Below are 18763 nucleotides of genomic sequence, written 5' to 3'. Positions count from 1 at the left end.
TAAAATTAATTTGATTTAAGTAACAAAATGCACTAAACTGGTAAAAATCAATTTATCATTGCAAAACTAGTTGAAGAACAAATCTCAAGATTTAAGCTGAAAACTTTGAAGTAACGTAAAGTCAATACATAAATATGATCAGAGTGAGCACAAAATCTTTTTAATTTGGCCCTTGAAGGACAACAGTAGCAGGCAGTGAGATGGTGCATGGCTAAGCCCTTTAGAAGCATGTTTTTCTAACAAGGTTGCAGATTGTGTATCTTTGTCAAACCCTTGTTTATCAAATTCAGTTTAAAAGAAGCCGCATTTCCCTTAACTGCTGTAAGTAATTATTTGCAGAACAATTGTGGCTGATGTTATGTAGTAGAAATACTGTTAAGCATCTTATTTTCTTACAGTACTTTCCTATTTAATAAGAAGAGCAGTCTTTCTATTTTTTCTCTTTGACAAATTCAAATACTGTGCATTAACCTTGCTGTTCTTGTAAGTGAAGAAGAAATGAGAAGATGTAATAGGAATAATCTGTGCGAGTAGTCTGAGACAAGAGTAGGAGTGTATATTGGAACATAATCATCCAATGCTACCTCCTGTGATGCACTTCTCCAGTATGTTTTCTCAGTCTTAGTACTTAATTTGACTAGTTTTTGCGACCTCCTGGCTGTAGCTGGTTGCTTGGAGATGGTGGGAGTCCCAACCTTCTCTCGGCTCTCAGTCACCTGGTGAATGCTGTTTCTGTGGCACTGTGCTGAACCATTTCTGCTGGTTTCTCAGGCAGATGGATTACAAAACGTGGATGCTGACACTTATCTTCTGTTGAAGTCCCTCTTACATTGTAATAATAATTACGTCCCCCAAATGATCTCATCTGAACAGGTGATACAAAGGTTCAAATCTTTTGCCTACTTTGAGATGCAGGCTATGCTGAAGAGAAACTGCTGGCCTGTTTCTTGATGTGCCTGAATATTCCGCGTAGGATGGTATGATTCATGTGAGCCCCACCACGTATACTGGGGCTCTGATCCAGTAAAGCACTTAGGACTTAATCTGTGGTGCACCTTATCAGTGCCACCGGGATCCCTTCAACAGCTGAAGCATGTGTTGAGTGCTTTTCTTGTTGAGGCCTTCTGCTCTTGATCACCTATTTGTTAAATTCATAATTTCCTTTATTAGTAGTTGAAAAATAAAGAAGTACAGATACTGTTAACTCTGAATCATCTCTGAGAACCGGTGTAAGCCCCTCTAATAGGTTTTAGTGAGACAGTGTTTGTTTCAGCTTCTCTTTTACCCACTGTTCAGCTTATCTGCGGTCTCTTACTGACCTTTCATTCCTTTAAGAGCTGCACTCGAAGCAGGCCTGATTGTTTGTCTTGGTGCTATTTGTAACTCTGTTATCACTCCTTCCCGCCTCCCCTTTCAGGTTTGGGGCACTGCCAAACTCTCTTGCTGAAACGACAGATTTCCTTTTTTAATTCCCATCTCTGTTTGTAGCCTTTGGTCTTTACACCGGTGTCTTATTTTTTGTGCTCCTTTTAATGCCTCTGCCACAGAATGACACCTGTAGCCCAACACCTGGACCAGGAGCTTTGCAGACCTTGCTGGAGTGGCTGGTGGCTCTCAGGAGGACACGAGGAGCATGGTGGGACGGGCAGGCGGGTGCTCCATTTCCTCTGCATTTCTATCAGCTTTGAGTGCAATGTAAACAGGAACTCAAGAGTTTTCCTCTGCTGAGTTTCTCAAGGCTCAGCAGCAGGCATCTTGTTGGCACTTCCCAGTGAAGCCCAGAAGATGCTGCCTGGAGGGCTCTTGTGTTCGTTTGCCCACACTGTGCATCTTTTTTTTTTTCTTCTGATAGTTTGTGTGAGGATGAACTTGTTATTGCCTGGCTGAGGTAAATGGAAAAGGTTTTGGCTTTTGTGCCTAAAACTTGGATAAATCAATCAAGTACAATTTAATGATGGAAACTTTTCTTTCTCTAAAGACTTTAATTCTCATCTACTGTGAAAGAATTTTGCTTTGACTTATAAAAACAAAAGCTGAGATTAGTTACAGTAGTTACTACTCCAGTGGTGGAAGCATTCCTTCTGTTGTTCTTCTCCAGGTTTCAGACCCATCAGTATCCCTTTGGTTTTAAAATGTACTGCAAAACAGAGTATAACAGTTCTACTTTTCTATTTCCTGTCCTTTCCTCCCTGGATTATCAAACTTCTGTCAGGCTTACAGTTTAGTACAAAATATTGTTTATTATCAACAAAGCACTGAATAGCCTTGGTTCCTCGATATAGAAGATTTTTTGTTCTTGCATTGTTAGCGTTGAGCTTCAAACTGTTTCAGCTCTGTTGGCAGACTTGGCAGTGCAGCAGGAAGCTGCTGCAAAATTTATAACTGACAGGTATGACAACTGTTAGAAATACTACGCTTGTACTAGGAGAGATTTGTGTAAGAAGGTAAAAATAAATAAAACACATTCTTTTCTTGTACAAGTCTTGCATGCATCCTAGTAAAGTAATGCAGTGGATAGTATTTGTATAGGCAATGAGAAGCAGTATTTATGAAAGTTGACAAAAGTTATCTTGGTGTATGAACTCTTGCAGGCCATAAAATCTAGTCCTTAGGGGATGACAGCATGGCAAGTCAACAAGCAAGCAGTGCACAGTCAGATTAGCCTTGGTGAAGCTTCAGCTCTTGTGGTAACTTGAATGTATAAGAGAATCCAGTTTATTATAATTTTGGTTTCTGGGCAGACGCTGTTGGATGTGGAGCTCTTATGGAGCGTGGCCCCTGAATCATCCAGTGCTCCTGATTCTGAAAGTGAAAATGGAGAACAGCTTCATATTCCTGTAATTCGCGTATGGCGTGAGGAGGTGAAGCTCTCTGAGGCATCTTGTTCCTTGACCTGGGGCCGCAGAAGTTGAGGACAAATGTACATTGTGTATGGCTGGGAAAAAAAATATACAAATGTAAGAATTGTGTGTGGCTCATTCTGGACACCAGTGGCTCTATTGCACAGCTGAAAAACAATTTTCAGCATGCACATGACAAATGATTCGGCTGTACTCATTTGTTCACATTTATAGCATACTTTGAAGATAGTCCAAAATAGCTTGCAGTTGATGACCTCTTGGGCATGTTAAAAGAGATATTTTACTTGACAGACTGAGAGAGATATTTCAGGGGGAGAGTGCAAATACCAGTAGGATTTCTCTGCTGGTATCATTTGCAGGAGGTGGTGAATTTGTTACCAGTATTGAATGATGGTAGGCTGTAATTTAGAAAGTTTAATTGATAAGACTCTTAGAACTTGGTGTATTAGTGGTTAATAGGCCAAATGAAATACATATTGGGACTGAGAACAGAGGTAAAACAGTATGATAAGCAGTATTAGCTGTTGTGATTTGTTGCCTGTATCATCACATTCAACAGTTTCTTTTAAAGGCCTATGTTCTGGAGTCATCAGAATGAAGGAGTAAAAAAGGTTTTTTGTAAACACCATGTTTATAACATATGAAATCACAAGAAGTCTTGAAAATTTAACTTCTTAATCTTGAAAGTGACAGAAATCAAGAGGAAACATCTTTGCTTTCTAAGTTCTATGCAAGATTATTAGTGATTTTTAGAAATTTAAAGCTGCAGTTGGTAATATTTTTCTAATTAGTGTTTCAAGTTTCATCACTGCGTACAAGTCCATTTCTGTCTGCATTAGTCAATGAGAGTAAATGGTGTACGATTACCTTCCAGGTCTATGAGAATTGCATCTTGTCTGTGTAAGGTTCCAGACCATCTTCCAAAGATGGCTCTCTTGATGATGAGGCAATACTGCTGATGCAAACTGCATTGCAGTATGATGTCTACAAGCATCTCAATTATGTTGCTACAGTTTTTAGTTGCAAATCTTTCCAAAAGAGACCCGGGAGACCCATGTCTCTCATGTCTAGCTGTGTTCTGGCTTTCCAGGATGTGATGCAGTGTGCAATGTGATGGATAGTTCATCTAAATTTGGATTAGATGAGATTTTATCTACCCGTATGAAGGATTTCAGAGTGAAGAGAATTTCTCTGCTAGGTCTGATGGAACCTGGTGACAAAACATTGAGGATTTTTGCAAGGATGTGTTTTCTTCAGACCTTGAATTCTGCTCTTTCAGGGGTTGAACTTGTGTTTTTAATCACAAGCAGGAATAGTTGTAGGAAAATATACACCGTGTAAAAACACATTGCCTGCTAATACTAATGCTTGCAGTCATCAGCCATGTTTTGTAACTGTATGGTCTGTGGCTTTCAGGATGCTGAGAAGCGAACTCCTCTTCACGTTGCGTCATTCCTTGGGGATGCAGACATCATTGAGCTTCTCATTTTGTCAGGTAAGTTAGCGCCTCTCTTTGCTACTAACTGTTAAATTAATTTTAAATCTACTAGAAATAAATAACAGAACACATGAGAGTGAACTTGGGGAGTAGAAGTTTCTGGATTTCATAGAGCTGGTTGCAGTTGTTTGCAGACTTACAAAATATGTTTAATTTGGGTGGTGTAACTATAAAATGTACTGTGACTGAATGAAATCAATAGACAAAACAAGTAGTTTGTAAAAGCTTCTAAAACTTTCAAGCTGACAATATTTGTGGATTCAAATGCATGCGAAAGTAAATACATGTTTGAAATGTAGACTCTAGTCCTGGACCATAAGCCAAGAATTTCTGTTAAGTAAAAATGATTATGGAATAATAACAGAAAGTTATGAATGAGTTTGAATAAATTGTAATTGGTATTTAGAATAGAAAGGGAGTCAAGGAAGTTGACTTGGAGAATAGGAACACTGCAGTAGAATGTATCTAAGCAAGAACTTGCAAATCTGTAATAGAACAACAGTTATCCTTTGAAACCACTTAATACTAGTTGATACTTGACTTTTTGAAATGCATATTTTTGTCCATAGTCTCTGAAAAAATGAGAAACTGGTCAAAAAAAGAAATTGAGTAGACAGTTAAATGTCAGAGTAGAAACAGCATGCATATATGTATATATATACGTGTGTATACAGCACAAAATATTTTTATTTTTTATGTTTGTACATTATCTTAGGGTACTCTAGTCAAAACTAAACTATATTAAAAGTTTTCTGTTAATGCTCATATTCACATAAATATCTTTGTGTAATGATTTAAATGCTTTCTTGATGGGTTTGCCAAAAGGCTCATCTTGGATTTTGTCATCTAATGTCACAGTCATAGAATAGTGTAGGTTGGAGGAGACTTGAAGATGATCTTGTTCCAGCTCCCTTGCCATGTGCAGGGTTGCCAACCACTGTGTCAGGTTGCCCAGGATCACAACCAACCTGGCCTTGAATGCTTCCAGAGCTGGGACATTAACACCCTCTCTGGGCAACCTGCTCCAGCATCTCACTGCCCTCAACCTTTCTTCATAGAAGAGGTGCTCCAGCCCTTTGATCATCTCTGTGGCCTTCCTCTGGCCCCATTACAACAACTCTGCATCCTTCCTGTACTGGGTACAGGAATCCAGATGGGGTCCCACGAGAGCAGAGTAGTGGGGAACAATTCTCTCCCTCTCCCTGCTGGCCACTCCTCTGTTGATGCATCCCAGGGTACTGTTGGCCTTCCAGGCTGCTAAAGCTGCTGGCTCATGTCCAGCTTTTCATTCGTCAAGACCCTAAAGTCCAAATCATGAACAGAATAAGCTGTTTGTATGCATGGGGCCTGGTCAGTGATTCGGTGATAGGTGCTCAAAATACCTCACTCTTATTTATTTATTTATATGGTTAAGTAGTGTGTGTGTGAGAGAGAGAGATAAAGACTAAATTGCCATCTTAACATTGAACTACAACTCTGGAACTCCCCTGTTTTAGTCTCTCATGCTGACACTGCTGATTTAACTTGCTCTGGATTTTTTCTTCCCAGTTTTCAGTAGGAATATAACGCCAACCTTCTTTTCCATGAGCACTGTGAAAAATAATGGTAAATGTTTCCAAACTCTTTAAGCAACAAAAAACATGATCAGAATATGTCAGAAGAAAGCATAAAGCAGATGTCTCTCAAGAAATACCTGTAATTCATGGTAAATTCCTGGATATGCTTGGAGATTTCAAAAGCTGTTTTTCTAAACTGGAGAACTGTAAAAGGTAAAGGTTAGGGTGATTTAAGAGTGTAGGATGGGAAGGAATCTTATGGTACGAATTTTCAACCCCTTGCAGGTTATCTTACTGTATGATTCCTGCTATATGATATTTGAATTTTGGATCTTACAAATTACTAGAATGCCTCTTCAAATGACTTGCATATTTTTTTAGTGAAATTATTTAAGAAATATTTGAAACTTTGAACTTGAAAATAATGCTGTCTGGAAGGAATTTCTGAAGGTTACTTGATCCAGCTTGTAAAAGAGCTTTTGTAGCCCAGAACTAATAGTTCTGTGAGCCATGAAATTGAAGAAAACCAGCTTTTCTGTTGTCTAGCAAGGTGAAAGTGCCAAACGAAGCTTCTCCCACAGCTGAGTTACTCAAAGCCGTTGAACTTGCTAGATGCTCTGATGTCTAGCATAGATTGCAGTAATACTTCAGTCTTCTAAGGTAGCTATGACACATGTAGTAGATTCACTCTAGCCATTTGTGTGACCAAGGCCCTAACACCAAAAGGACCGAGCTTTTTTGCTTGGCATTAGCACCATAGGCAGCTGTCTGTCACAGTGCCCTACACCCTGCAGTCTCTCTCCAGCTGCAGTCTCTGCTGCTTCTTCATGATCTTCAGCTTTATTGCTTGCTTCACCTCTTCTCTCTACCTGCATTGTTTTTCATTTTGCATAGACCTTGTCTCCTTGTTGAATAAAACAAGGGATGGAGGAACAGATATTCTAAATGTTTCTTTGAACAGAGCCAGCCTAAACTTCATTTGGTGAAGGAAGAAAGAATTCATTTGCTGTAGCTGTTTTTTCTCTGTATGTTTTTGAGGTTGTTTTGAGTAATCTAAGTGTTTAATGAGGGTAACTAGTTTGTCATCCATCATAAATTGGATTTTTCTGCTCTAACCCTCACGGCAGCAAAGTGATTTAAATGAACATTCCTCTGCTAGCAGGTTGTGCTTGGATGCTTTTTCATTATGTCAGATGCAAGCAGTCTTTTCTTCACTAGGAGACAAAAGCTAAACTTAATTTGTGTGTGTGTTCTTGCAGCGTGTGTTGTTTGTAACATGCTGTTGTTCTGCTGTTGTGTGTCTTTTTTTCAAGTATTGCAAATAACATCACAGGCATTATCTGCATAAATAGAAAGGTGAAGCAGTTCTGCCGATTCCTCCTGTGAATCCCAATAGCGTCACATGTCCTGACGAAGGCAGGGTACATTCTGCTGCTTGTTTTCCATTGTGTTCCTAATGAGAGAAATAAAGAAACTTTGCTGTGTTCTTCTGGGACAGTTTGTTCCAGTGCCTCACTGCCAAAATGTCATCCGCAGGCTGTAGGATTTGTCTGGTTAGCAGCATAAAAAGTAGGTGATAAATGTTGCCTACCAGCTCGGCATGAGTCAAAATTAAATCTTACACTGTGTATATCTGTCTATTCATTGTACTGTAATCTCACTACTCTCATTATTTATCAGAATGTACATCCAAGAGCAGGTTTGGAGGAGCAGGTCTATGAGTTTTTTATAAACACATTTTTGTTACTGGAATTTGTGAGCTAGGTTCTGAAGAGAGCAACAACATCTTTTTGCTTCACTTCTCCATTGCAAAATCATAATACATAGGAGTGTTTCATAAAAGATTAATCACAAAATTAAGTCATATATAAGCAGAAAAGCTTTGTTATCTGGCCTAAATGAGATAGTGTTTTTACTGAGCAAAAACACAAAAATGCTTGCTGTTGGAATCAAACTAGGGTATTCTCAGCCTCAAGCCTAGCAGAAGCTTCTACTAGCTTCTACAGCCTAGTAAAAGCTAGGAGAAATGGCATCCCATTGCATTTTGTACAGAGCTCAGGAAAGAACTGAAATGAAATATGTATATTCTAAGGTTTGTGGCCCATGAGCTGGTGACAGCACAAATAATTATAGTATCTAATGAATAAAGCTTCTACCCAGTTGCTTGGAGTCATATCAAAAATGGCTTTTTAGCCACTGAAATGGAATGTGTTTGGAATTGATAGAGGTGCAATGCCAAGTCCCTCAACTGTTATAAATCATCTCAGTCCATGAAATGTCAGGGCTAGGTGGATTTACACCAGCTCAAAGATCTCATCCGTAGTCATGTGGTTCAAACTGGAGAAGTATGTTACGTGGTTTTGTTTTTCCAGGCTATGTGAAAACGGGCTACACAGAGCTTTGAGCACTTCTCCTTCACCTTCTCTCTGTCAAGGAGAAGAACCATGGCAGCCATCTCATATAAATACTGGAGAGAAGGCGGCTGCGGGCTGACCTCATTGTAGCCTTTCAATACCTAAAGGGAGCCTACAGAGGGGAGAGGAATCAACTCTTTGAAAGGGTTGATATGTGTAGGACAAGGGGAAATGGTTTTAAATTGGGGGAGGGGAGATTTAGGTCGGACATCAGGGGGAAATTCTTTACCCAGAGAGTGGTGAGGTACTGGAACAGGCTGCCCAGAGAGGCTGTGGATGCCCTGTCCTTGGAGGTGTTCAAGGCCAGGTTGGATGGGGCCCTGGGCAACCTGGTTTAGCATTAAACATGGAGGTTGGTGGCCCTGCATGTGGCAGGGGGGTTGGAGATTCATGATCCTCGAGGTCCCTTCCAACCCTGGCCATTCAGTGATTCTGAAATACAATGTGTATATGATGGTGTGTTCATGGATGTGACAGAAGAATTGTCTGGATAAATCCAAGCTCCATGGTTATTTGTGCCTGGACCTCTCCCCTTCCTGGGCTTAATCTGGTGCAGAGGGCAGAGTGAGCGAGCTCAGTTCCCTTATCCTCTGTTCTCTCCTTCCACAGGAGCCTGTGATCTGGACAGTATTACCATATCTTTTTCTATTTCATGGGTTTTTTTTTACTATTTCAGAAAGCTTTCAGCTACTTGACAAGAAGATTATGCACTGGGGAGGGTGTGTGCAGTATTAACATCCATTCTTTCTAAGTTGTGCATAGGTGAGGAAAAGGACAAACCTCAGCATGCTTTGGAAAGGTTCCTGGTAAGCCCTGGCATGCAGGTTTGACAACAAGACTGTCACTCATTTGGCAGGTTCTGGGCCATCCCTGTCTTGTAGGCCGTAGGGAATGGCACTGCCTGACTTGAATTCATATACAGATTTTTCTCTCGTATGGCAGAGGAGATAAACAGGAGGAGGTTTGGAGTGGCAGCTTCTCTCTGCCTTTCCCATGGCTTTCAGACTCCAGTCCTTGGGGATTAAGAGTGTCCCCTTCTGAATAAAGTTTGGAGGATGTCCCAGTACAATCTCCTCACTCTTTCATGATGGACCCAAGACCTGTGTGCTTTTACCTTGCTGCTTACTCTTCCTGTCCTCTGACTGCAGTGGCATCTCAGGGCCAATTCCCTAATTAGCAAGTGACTGTGACTTAGCTCTGATGAAATTCCAGCATACCTGTTTCTATCATGTAGCTGTTCTCAGGCTCTTAGGTGCATTTATCGACATCTAGCATGTGTTGCTCTCCTGTTGAAAGTCCCAGTTCCACCTACTGTGTGGAGCCATTCTGTTAAATTTTTTGTGCTGATCTTTGCTTTATGTTGTGCATCTCTGTGTGTGGTGGTGGGTCACTACTTATACTTTTGTGTTGCTGTTTCTTATCAGGACTTGGAAAAGTGTACATTATTAATGTCATTGATAGATTAAAGAAGGTTCATCCGTTGATCATCCCTGATTTCAGAAATTTAGGTTGCAGAATCTAGGCTTATTGAAAATATGTGGATTTTGCCAGATGTGCTGGATGAAAAATCATTTGGTTAGGAGAAAGAGATGTTAACTTTATTCCTGAAAGCAAACATCGGGTTGTTTGTTTCTGATCTCAAGTGAACAGAGGCAATTTCAGATTTGTCTCCTCTTTTGGCAGGAAAAAAAATGGAGAGTGAAAGATCTCAAAGGCTTCTTCTCTGAAGGAGTATTTTTTGTTGATATTTTGTGGGGTGGGTGGTTGCTGTGGCTACATGGAAGGATGTTAAGAGACAACTTAAAAGGTAGAGTGTTACTGTGAAGTCTGCCAGATAGAGCAGCTGGAGCGTTAGCAGCCGTAGGCCTCTTGCAATACATTTATTGAACTTTGCAGATGATTGCAGGAAGTCCATTGAAACATGATTAAAGAACATACTTCATGGTAGAGAGTGAGATGCTGAATTTCTTGGTGACTTGAAAATTTAAGCTTCTCATTTTGGGACACACAGATGATGTTAGGTGCTGGAGATCACTTTGTTTTCAGAGTTGGATTTCTGTGTTGCTTTCAAAGAGCTGTCCTGCAGGGTGGGCATTCAAGTTTGTTAAGTGTAGAGGAGGCCTTTGAAAATGTGAGCATTGCTCCTCAGGTGTCTCCACATTCTCACTTTAAAATGGAGATGTTGTCCGTCCCCAGAGGCGTGCCTCAGTGCTGGTGGAGCTCTTTGATCATCATTAGCTGTTGCCTGCAAGGAACCTGATGGAAAACTGCAAGATGAATTTTGGTAAAGCAAATAGGCAGTACAAAGGGAAACATTTTGAAACATCTCTTCAGAGAAATATGTGCCTCAGTTCACAGAAAACACTGGCGTTGCTAACAGGCAACAGCTGAATTATGCAGCTTTTTAAAATCATAAATCACAAATTTATTCAACTGGCGCATTGAATTAGAGGTGTAAGGTGTGTGAAATCACTGTCACATAAAGAGCACAAAACCACAGAGAGGTAAGGGAATATGGAAAATTGCTGAAGAAGAAAAGGTCGATAGCATGCTGTAGATTATTTTATTTATAGTAGCAGTGTTTTGCTTTTATTATTTTCTTTCGTGCTTTTCTTGGCAGCCATCTACTGCAGCCTCCTGAAGGGTGAGTGGATCAGTGAAAGGCATGAATAACTACTGGGGGAGACACTTGCCTAGGTTTTTTTAGTCACCTTTGTATTCTCTAATACCATGGGGTGCTGAATACTGACAAATGATGTGATTTCTACTCTCATTTTGCTACTCTCTACATAGGTCTTTCTGATTTCCTACCATCTGCTTGTGGGAGTTGGTGAATAGGCAGCAATAAGGCAAAAGAAAGCTTTGTTAAGAAAATAAGGATTAAAAAAAAAAAGCAAGGTAAATGTAAAATAGATTTCTATACCTGAAAAGAGGCATTTGATGGCAGTCATTAGGAATTAATCTAGGCAGTTTGCATCCCCAAAGTCCCTATAGGATCACAGCAGTGTATCATGAGGTATCTTAGAGTTCTGATGGTGGAAGATATGGCTGCTTTATGTGTGTCTGGAGCACCTCAGACAGTGCAGACTTAGAGTTGGTACTGATAGGCATCAATCTTAATGGCCTTCTCAGGAAGACGAGGGAAGGCAGCAGCTTCCTTGCTTTATAGGTTAATTTGGAAATACTTTGAAACTGTCACACACCTTTACTGGGGTGTTTCTCTGGAGTGCAGATTGTGCCACCAGATACAAAGGTCTAAGGTGAGTTATTGCCTCTGATTGCTGCACTGGTTATGAATATAGCTTTCTTCTTCCAGCCAAAAAATTGTGTCCTAACTTGTGATTATCTGAAATAAATCTTTTTTTTTTTTTTTTTTTTCCTCTGGTTACCTAGTACAATTCCCAGTATCTGCTATGATTCAGAGGCAAACACCTTAATATTCCTGAGAAACAGCTTTCAGAAATCATTTCTGATTCAGAGTGTGATTTATTAATTACGGGATTTGACATGCACTTTTAAGTTGTGGTGCACAATGGGGCTTAAGAATCTCTTTGTTCATGAAGTTCAGAAGCTGATCTAGGCAATGTGCATGATGCTCTTGCTTCTTGTAATTTTTGTCTATGTATGCCTGTCTTCTCAAACTGGTACTGCTGTCTGCAGACATTTAAAAAATGAGTTTCTCTAGTTCTTTCCATTGAACGTTCTATTCTGAGGTGTCACTTCAATGGATAGTTTAGTATTTCTTTCAAACAAATCTCATCACACAAATATAGAGTCCCTTTTTGTCTGCAGTCAACCAACACTGTAGTAGTTGTTTAATATTCTTCTTTTATCCATTATTCTGGCAAGCGACCCTGAAACCACCCTCTTGCACAGCTGCCTTTTGTCAGGGTGCACATTAGCACTGAACTGTGCATGAGGCAAATGGATCGTGCCCTCTATCTCCCTTCTGATGTCTGCTGAGGGGCGCCTGTAGATGTGGAGGTTGGGAGGCATCCTGTTTCCTCCTCAGCCATTGTCCTTCCCTGACTTGTCTTCACAGCAAGGGAAGCAGAATTTTAACAGATATCCTATAGTTGTTAATCTTATAAATGCATACACATTAGTGCACGTGTACATATGTATGTACGTAATCCCTTGCTACAAACCCGGCTTCTATCTCCAGTAAACAAGGCTATATCGAGTTCCTTTCTTTCTGTGTTTGCTCCTATCTGTCTGGATGATGGAAATGTATTTTTAAGGGTAGAGGAGTGCCAGAAGAGCTGAGATGAGAGACTAAATCCGCGCCTGTTACTAGGAAACCAGTTGGGCAGTGCTCTTCATGTCGCACCCAAGGCATGGATGTAACCTCTGCTTGTTTACTTGCAGGCGCTCGTGTTAATGCCAAAGACAATATGTGGCTGACTCCTCTCCATCGAGCAGTTGCTTCAAGGAGTGAAGTGAGTACGATTTGATTTCTCTGCTTTTGAACATAAACTGTGCTGAGGGGAAAAAGCAAACCATTGAAAGCTGCAGCAGGCAGCACTGTGACAAACAGGTGAGCATTTGCTGTGTGCAGGGCCTGTAGCATTGCAGCCAGTGGCCTGCTTGTACCAGCTAATTACAGCTGCTGTTGAGCCTTGGTGTGGCTGACTTTTCCCTTTGCGTAACTGGAGCGGGTCGCACTGAGCCGCTGTCAGCTGGAGGGAGAGATGCTGCCTGAAGTGAGGTAGTGTCACCAGTGTGCAGGGCCATCATCGTCAGGCGGTGAAACGAGGAGGAATCAACCCGTACAGACGTGTGCGCACTGCGTGTATGCCAGGAGGGAGTGGATGTGTGTGAGATCCAAACTGCACTGCTTGTTTTGGTTAATTGCATTTCAAGGCATCCTTCGGCTTTTCTGTTAATCCGCTTTGATTGGTGCACAAAGGAAGGTTAGCCCTTATTTCTTCTGCTAAACAGCTAGAAATCTTCTGGCATCACGTTGTGCTTTTTCCACTACTGTCTCAAAAAGGAGCAGCAGTAAGTACCAGGGATGACTGTGCCATTATTTTGGCTTTCTGTTTTGGACTCCTTGTGCTCTCCCTAATACTCAGCTAAGAGTGAGCCCAGTTCAGGCTGAGTTGGCTTGTGGGTGCGAGGGGAGGGGTTATTGGACAGACAGAGTGTGGCTGCCTTCCAGGGACTGGCGGAACTTGAGTCACCTTCGTAACAATCCCAGCGCCTGCCAGGCCCGCAGGCAGGAATCCTGGGCCTGCTCCTGAACTCGGGCATTGTTTGGCTACTGGCTGAGCTTCCAGCTGCTGGCAGCTGCCAGAACCCTCTGAAAGGAATATCTGATAGGATATGAGTGCTGTAATGAGGCAAAATACAAAAAGCCGTGTTGAGAAACAAAGGTCAGACTTTAACCTTGAAAATAAGCCGCACTCTTTCTGGTGCAGGAATTGCAGCGTGCTTGGTTTCTTTTTTGGATGCTTTGAGTACAGGATTTTTATTTTCAGTCACAGTCCTAACTGAAAATGCGTGTCTTCTTGGGGGTTTGTGCCTGCTCTTTAACTCTTCAGCTGCTGAAAGCTGGTTTCGCAATGAGAAATTCTTCCCTTGTGCCTGCAGTTCTGGTACCCAAAGGAAATACCCAGAGAGGCAGTAGGGGAAGGTGTGTGGTGTGGGAGAGTGGAGACATCTCACTGATAACATGGCCTAGCTGGAAATGCTGGACACCAAAGCTTTATATAAACATTGCAGATAAAGAAGTCAATCTAAGTATTATTAGCTTAGAATTTTCAGTCTTTACCATTTACTTTTTGAAATTCTCCCTTAACTTTTTCCTTCCTTCATTGAAAGTCAAATGACATGAATATTCCTGCTGACTTCGTATCCCAGCTGGGTAGGTCCCCAGTGTATTGCATGTAAATAGCTTTTGAAACAGCAGAGCTGTAATTAAAAAAAAGAAGAAAAAAAAAGGAGAAAAGAAAATTCTGTTGAGACATCAACAGTGTATCATTCTTGGTGCCTGGAGAGATGCTGTCTACTAACTGAACCAATCTGTTAGATGTCAGTTTGTGGGATGGCTATAGAAAATGAAATTGCTGAAATTAGTGGAGACCAGAGAACAAAAACTGCTCTAATAGATGTATTCTCGATGCATACTGCAGGCGCTCTCCTGGGCCTTTCTAGATACAAAGGGGCTATTTAAACATACACACGATGAATTTGTTATTCATTAATAAATCTCTGGCTGGACTTAGCAGAAAACTTTTCAGTTTATGGAAAAAGAATTGAAAGAACATGTAGTGCTGGTCTCTCCCGCTTCCAGCTGTGAGTTGTAACTAGCAGGCAAGGCTACTTGAATGCTACTGTCCCCCTGTGACTCTTCTGTATTTTGTTTCTGAGGAAAAATAGAAGAGGAAACAATGTAATATAGACAGAGCCATTTTTTAATCCGACTTACTTAATGGCAGATGCATGAGGAGGAGCAGAAAAGAGCTGATGGTAAACTCTAATGAGACAATCTCTTGAGGGAGAATAGTACATTTTGTCACTGGGAAGTATTCACTCTTAACCCCTTGGGGAGGGATGGAACACTAATGGCAACTGGGGACACCAGTGCAAACTCTTGCATGTGGTTCTCACGGTTTTTTTGTTTTTTTTTTTTAAAGTAAAATTTTGTTTTTATATCTTTTGTTGTTGTTGTTGTTTTTTCCTTTTTCCTGTTATAAATAAAAGAACAGTTTGCTATGATTTCATGGTCCAAACTGATACATAAATATCAGTTTGAAGTAATTGATGTAAGTGCAAGCTCAGATCTATCCATTCATTTTGTCAATTGAAGCACAGTTCTGGTGTCTCGGGTCTCAAAGGTTAATTGGCCAAACAGGTTGGGCTATCTGCATGGACAATTTTGTATGTCCTAAAATCAAATTGGAAAACTGGCCGTGGACATTGCTTTGAACAGCAGCAGTGGTGATGTGTGCTCTGGCATTTGAATCAACAGAACAATGTCAGTAACCACGGCTATTGCTTGGATGAGTGTTGCTCCCTTTGTGTCCTCCTGGGCATGCCTGGGATGCATAACTAAAATGCATAGGTGACACCATTGGGTTGTCAACTGCATGTTTATTGGAACTGCTTGTTCATAACTGTAACTGTTGCTGTTGTAGGAAGCGGTGCAAGTACTGATCAAGCACTCAGCTGATGTCAATGCTCGGGACAAAAACTGGCAGACCCCGTTGCACGTGGCAGCCGCAAACAAGGCAGTCAAGTGTGCAGAAGTTATCATTCCCATGCTGAGCAGCGTCAATGTCTCTGACCGAGGCGGGAGGACAGCGTTGCATCATGCAGCTCTGAATGGCCACATTGAGGTGAATTGTTTAATAGTATAATTGATCTTTCATTATCTATTCTTTTTTTTTTTTTTTTTTTTTCTCTCCTCTTTCAAATAGTTGGCTTGCATGTCTGGGTGTAGACTAAGCCATATATCACTGACCCCTGTGGTTGCTGCTTTCCAACCTGTATGCCAGGTTTTCTGCCTGCAGAAGTGAGAGTGACAAGAAACTGCCTGTGCAGATCTGGCACGCTAGTGTAATGTACATGCAGACTTGGGGGGCTGACTGTGCACCTGGCTCTGGCAATTCAAATGTGTCCTGGCTATATTGTGCTCAACTGCCTGAGAAAGTAAGAGGTGGAATGGAAAGACAGGAAAACTGGTGGATTCATTTCATACCAAAGTAATGTTCAGATGTGTGAGATCCAGTCTGCTTTTCCAATTGTCTTCTAGAAAATATCCTTCTGGTTTTGAGATCATATGTGCTGCTTCTGCTTGCCTAATACGAGTAAGCTCTTCTAATTACTGGTTCTATATGAAAAACATAGTTTGGTAAACAAAGCCCCTGCATAAAGAGTTTTGTTAAGTGCTAGGCATGGTTGAAAGGATTCTTGTTGCTTGTTCCACACTCAAAGATCTAGATAAGGAATAGAAAGTCAGAGCTAGAACAGCAGAATTCTGTCAACGGAAATTGATCAATTATGCTGTAATTAAAAGGGCAGAAGAATGTAATTCCTGTAAAACAGTGATGGTATTTGGCCCTTAAACTACTGCACTGTTGGAAAAAAATAGTGAGGCTTGTGAGCTCTATATCTAACTATCATGATATTAAACTCCTGAACTTTCAGGTAGAGTGTATTAGAAGTGGTAATGGAAGTGTGTTGTTATTAGCTGATCTCTGTACTGTGGCAAAGCAGCTTACTAGTGGAAGGCAATTATGCATCTGTGTAATTTGTGATGTTAGAATGTTTTGTTGGGGAGGAAAGTTGTTGAATGTGTTTTTTCTTTTGTTTTTGTTTTGCCTGATTTTGCTTATTTCTAATATTGCATGACTGGTAATAGAGAAAGCAGCTTTTCAGCTCTTAGCCATACTGCAATCACATACAGAACAGCCTGATTTTATGATCACAACTTTATCACTAGAATGTATTTTTACAAAGTATTGAGTGTCTGATCTACAGGGTTTGTTTACTTGCTGTTGTTGCTTTCTAGATGGTAAACTTGCTCTTAGCCAAGGGTGCAAACATCAATGCTTTTGACAAGAAGGACAGAAGAGCTCTTCACTGGGCTGCATACATGGGTAAGGCTCAACTTGTTTGAATTTCCTGTTGACGAACTAACAGCATGTTTTATGGAAGACAAGATGCGGACCTGTCCATGGAAAATGAGAGTGGTATTTGTGCTGTGCAGGGAAAGGGTTGTCTGATCTAAATACAGTGTCTTTTCACACTTTTGCAACTGGTGAGAACATTGCTGTGATTTTAATGCAATTAATGTGGGCTTTTAATGTTGCTTTTTTAATTTTGGTCTTTCTATCCTGATCCTAATTCCAGGTATACTCCCAACTGAAGTATATTCAAACTTGAAAAAATACAGGTTGAAGTTCTATCTATTTTTGCAAAAAAAAAACCATTATAAAATACAGATAAATGTGATGATGATTTTTGCTTCTTATTCACATTCATAAGTAGACAAGTCGTGGTATTATTAGAAAGTTCTTCTCTTTTCTTATGCTAGAAGCAAATTGTCATCTTTATTTCAGAGCAGAGAAGAACAACTAATTCATGTAACATAAATGTTACTAAATGCTGCTTAAATAAATCAGACTGTATTATTATTTTCAAGTTATAGTAAATTTTGTTATTGCAGGGGATTGTTGGGATTGTTTTTTATTTAAAAATGCCAGAACAAGAAATGGTAGCAGTCACTCTTGTTCAATAGCTTTAGTGTCAGGAAAGCAGTGTATTCAGGTTGTAATTAATGAGACATTGTGTGCCCTCTGTCAGGCTTTTCACCTGACCTATCAAATTCTCAATCTTAGCCCTGGCATCTTTGGAAATGAGATAATAAGAGATTTCAGAATGTGAGAAAAGCATATTGTGATGTCCTGATAGGCACAGACAGATGGAAGGCTGCTTGCCAGCAGACATGATTTGGCATTTGAGCTAGTGAGCTTTGAAGACCACTCTGAAGTAGTGAAAGGCTTTTCTGTTGTGTTATGTAATTCCACGTATATTTGGGCAATTGAGATGTTGTCAGAAAAGACCAAAGCTGTCTGTCACGAAAGTGCTGAGCAGCCCAGGTGGCACACATCTTCCTATGATGCTTGCTCTCTTTCAGTCTGCTTAACCTAACAAAATTCTAAGAACAATAGCTGTGCTTCAGCAAGGAGCAATAATGACTGTTCCTCAGTTCCTTGAGTTAATTTTGGTGGCTAGGGCACTGTCTGGGATGGCAGAACATATAATTTGAAACCTTCAGAAGGAGGAGGAAACTAAAGATAGGTGGGCTATAAGTTGCATTTTGAGATGCTTGGCTTTTCTTATGTATTTTATGGGAGACCTTAATCCAGAGGGAGGGTATTTCACTCCTGAAAACATATGTCCCATGGGTCTGCCAGTAAGCTTTAAGTCTGTGTCACTTTTGAGGCTGTTGCAGTTATTTTAGTTTGTGGACTAAATGTGTATTTATACACCACAAGTTCAGATTCAAACATTTGTAGACCTTTGTTGAGGATTTTTTGCTAGATTTTTGCTAGATAAACGTAATCTGAAGATCAGCAGTCAGTAGAAAATCTTATGATGGTACTGGTAGACTTTGCGCTCAATAAGTATTCATGTCCTCAGTGCTCCTGGAAAAGAGGGAACCTTTATTTTGAAATTTGTTATACATATTAGATATTGTCAACAAAAAAAAGGAGCATTAGCAATCGGGTCTACAAATAACATCATCAGGATGCTGTTTTGGAAGTCTTATTGTCTTGCTCCTGTGCTCACTGATCTTTCTTTAAAAGGGAGAATAAAACAGGGCTGTTATTTTTAATGAGGAGTAATGTGGGAAAGAGATGTGCTTTTGTTCTTTTAATGACTGGAAAACTAGCTCAGTAAAAAGAAATTTGACCCACCTGATGG

At 40.5% G+C, this 18763-nt stretch overlaps 1 protein-coding gene across 4 annotated transcripts in view; it reads left to right on the top strand.

Annotated features, from left to right (window-relative positions):
- ANKRD44 (ankyrin repeat domain 44) overlaps positions 1 to 18763 on the top strand; it is a 111095-nt gene that overhangs the window by 44006 nt on the left and 48326 nt on the right. For all 4 annotated transcript variants that reach the window (XR_006169434.1, XM_042822153.1, XM_042822152.1 and 1 more), the window contains exons 3-6: positions 4278 to 4356; positions 12698 to 12768; positions 15469 to 15669; positions 16845 to 16932. Coding sequence is in view for 3 of the 4 variants with exons in the window: in XM_042822153.1 (XP_042678087.1) it covers positions 4278 to 4356; positions 12698 to 12768; positions 15469 to 15669; positions 16845 to 16932 (439 nt within the window). In the remaining variant the exon portion in view is untranslated. The remainder of the gene's footprint in view (positions 1 to 4277; positions 4357 to 12697; positions 12769 to 15468; positions 15670 to 16844; positions 16933 to 18763) is intronic.

Source organism: Centrocercus urophasianus, unplaced genomic scaffold (assembly GCF_019232065.1).
Source record: "Centrocercus urophasianus isolate 14NV4802_14NV808 unplaced genomic scaffold, USGS_Curo_1.0 seq_20, whole genome shotgun sequence".
Classification (NCBI taxonomy): domain Eukaryota; kingdom Metazoa; phylum Chordata; class Aves; order Galliformes; family Phasianidae; genus Centrocercus; species Centrocercus urophasianus.
The sequence above is the reverse complement of the archived record's forward strand: the minus strand, read 5'-3'. Positions and strand labels throughout refer to the sequence as shown.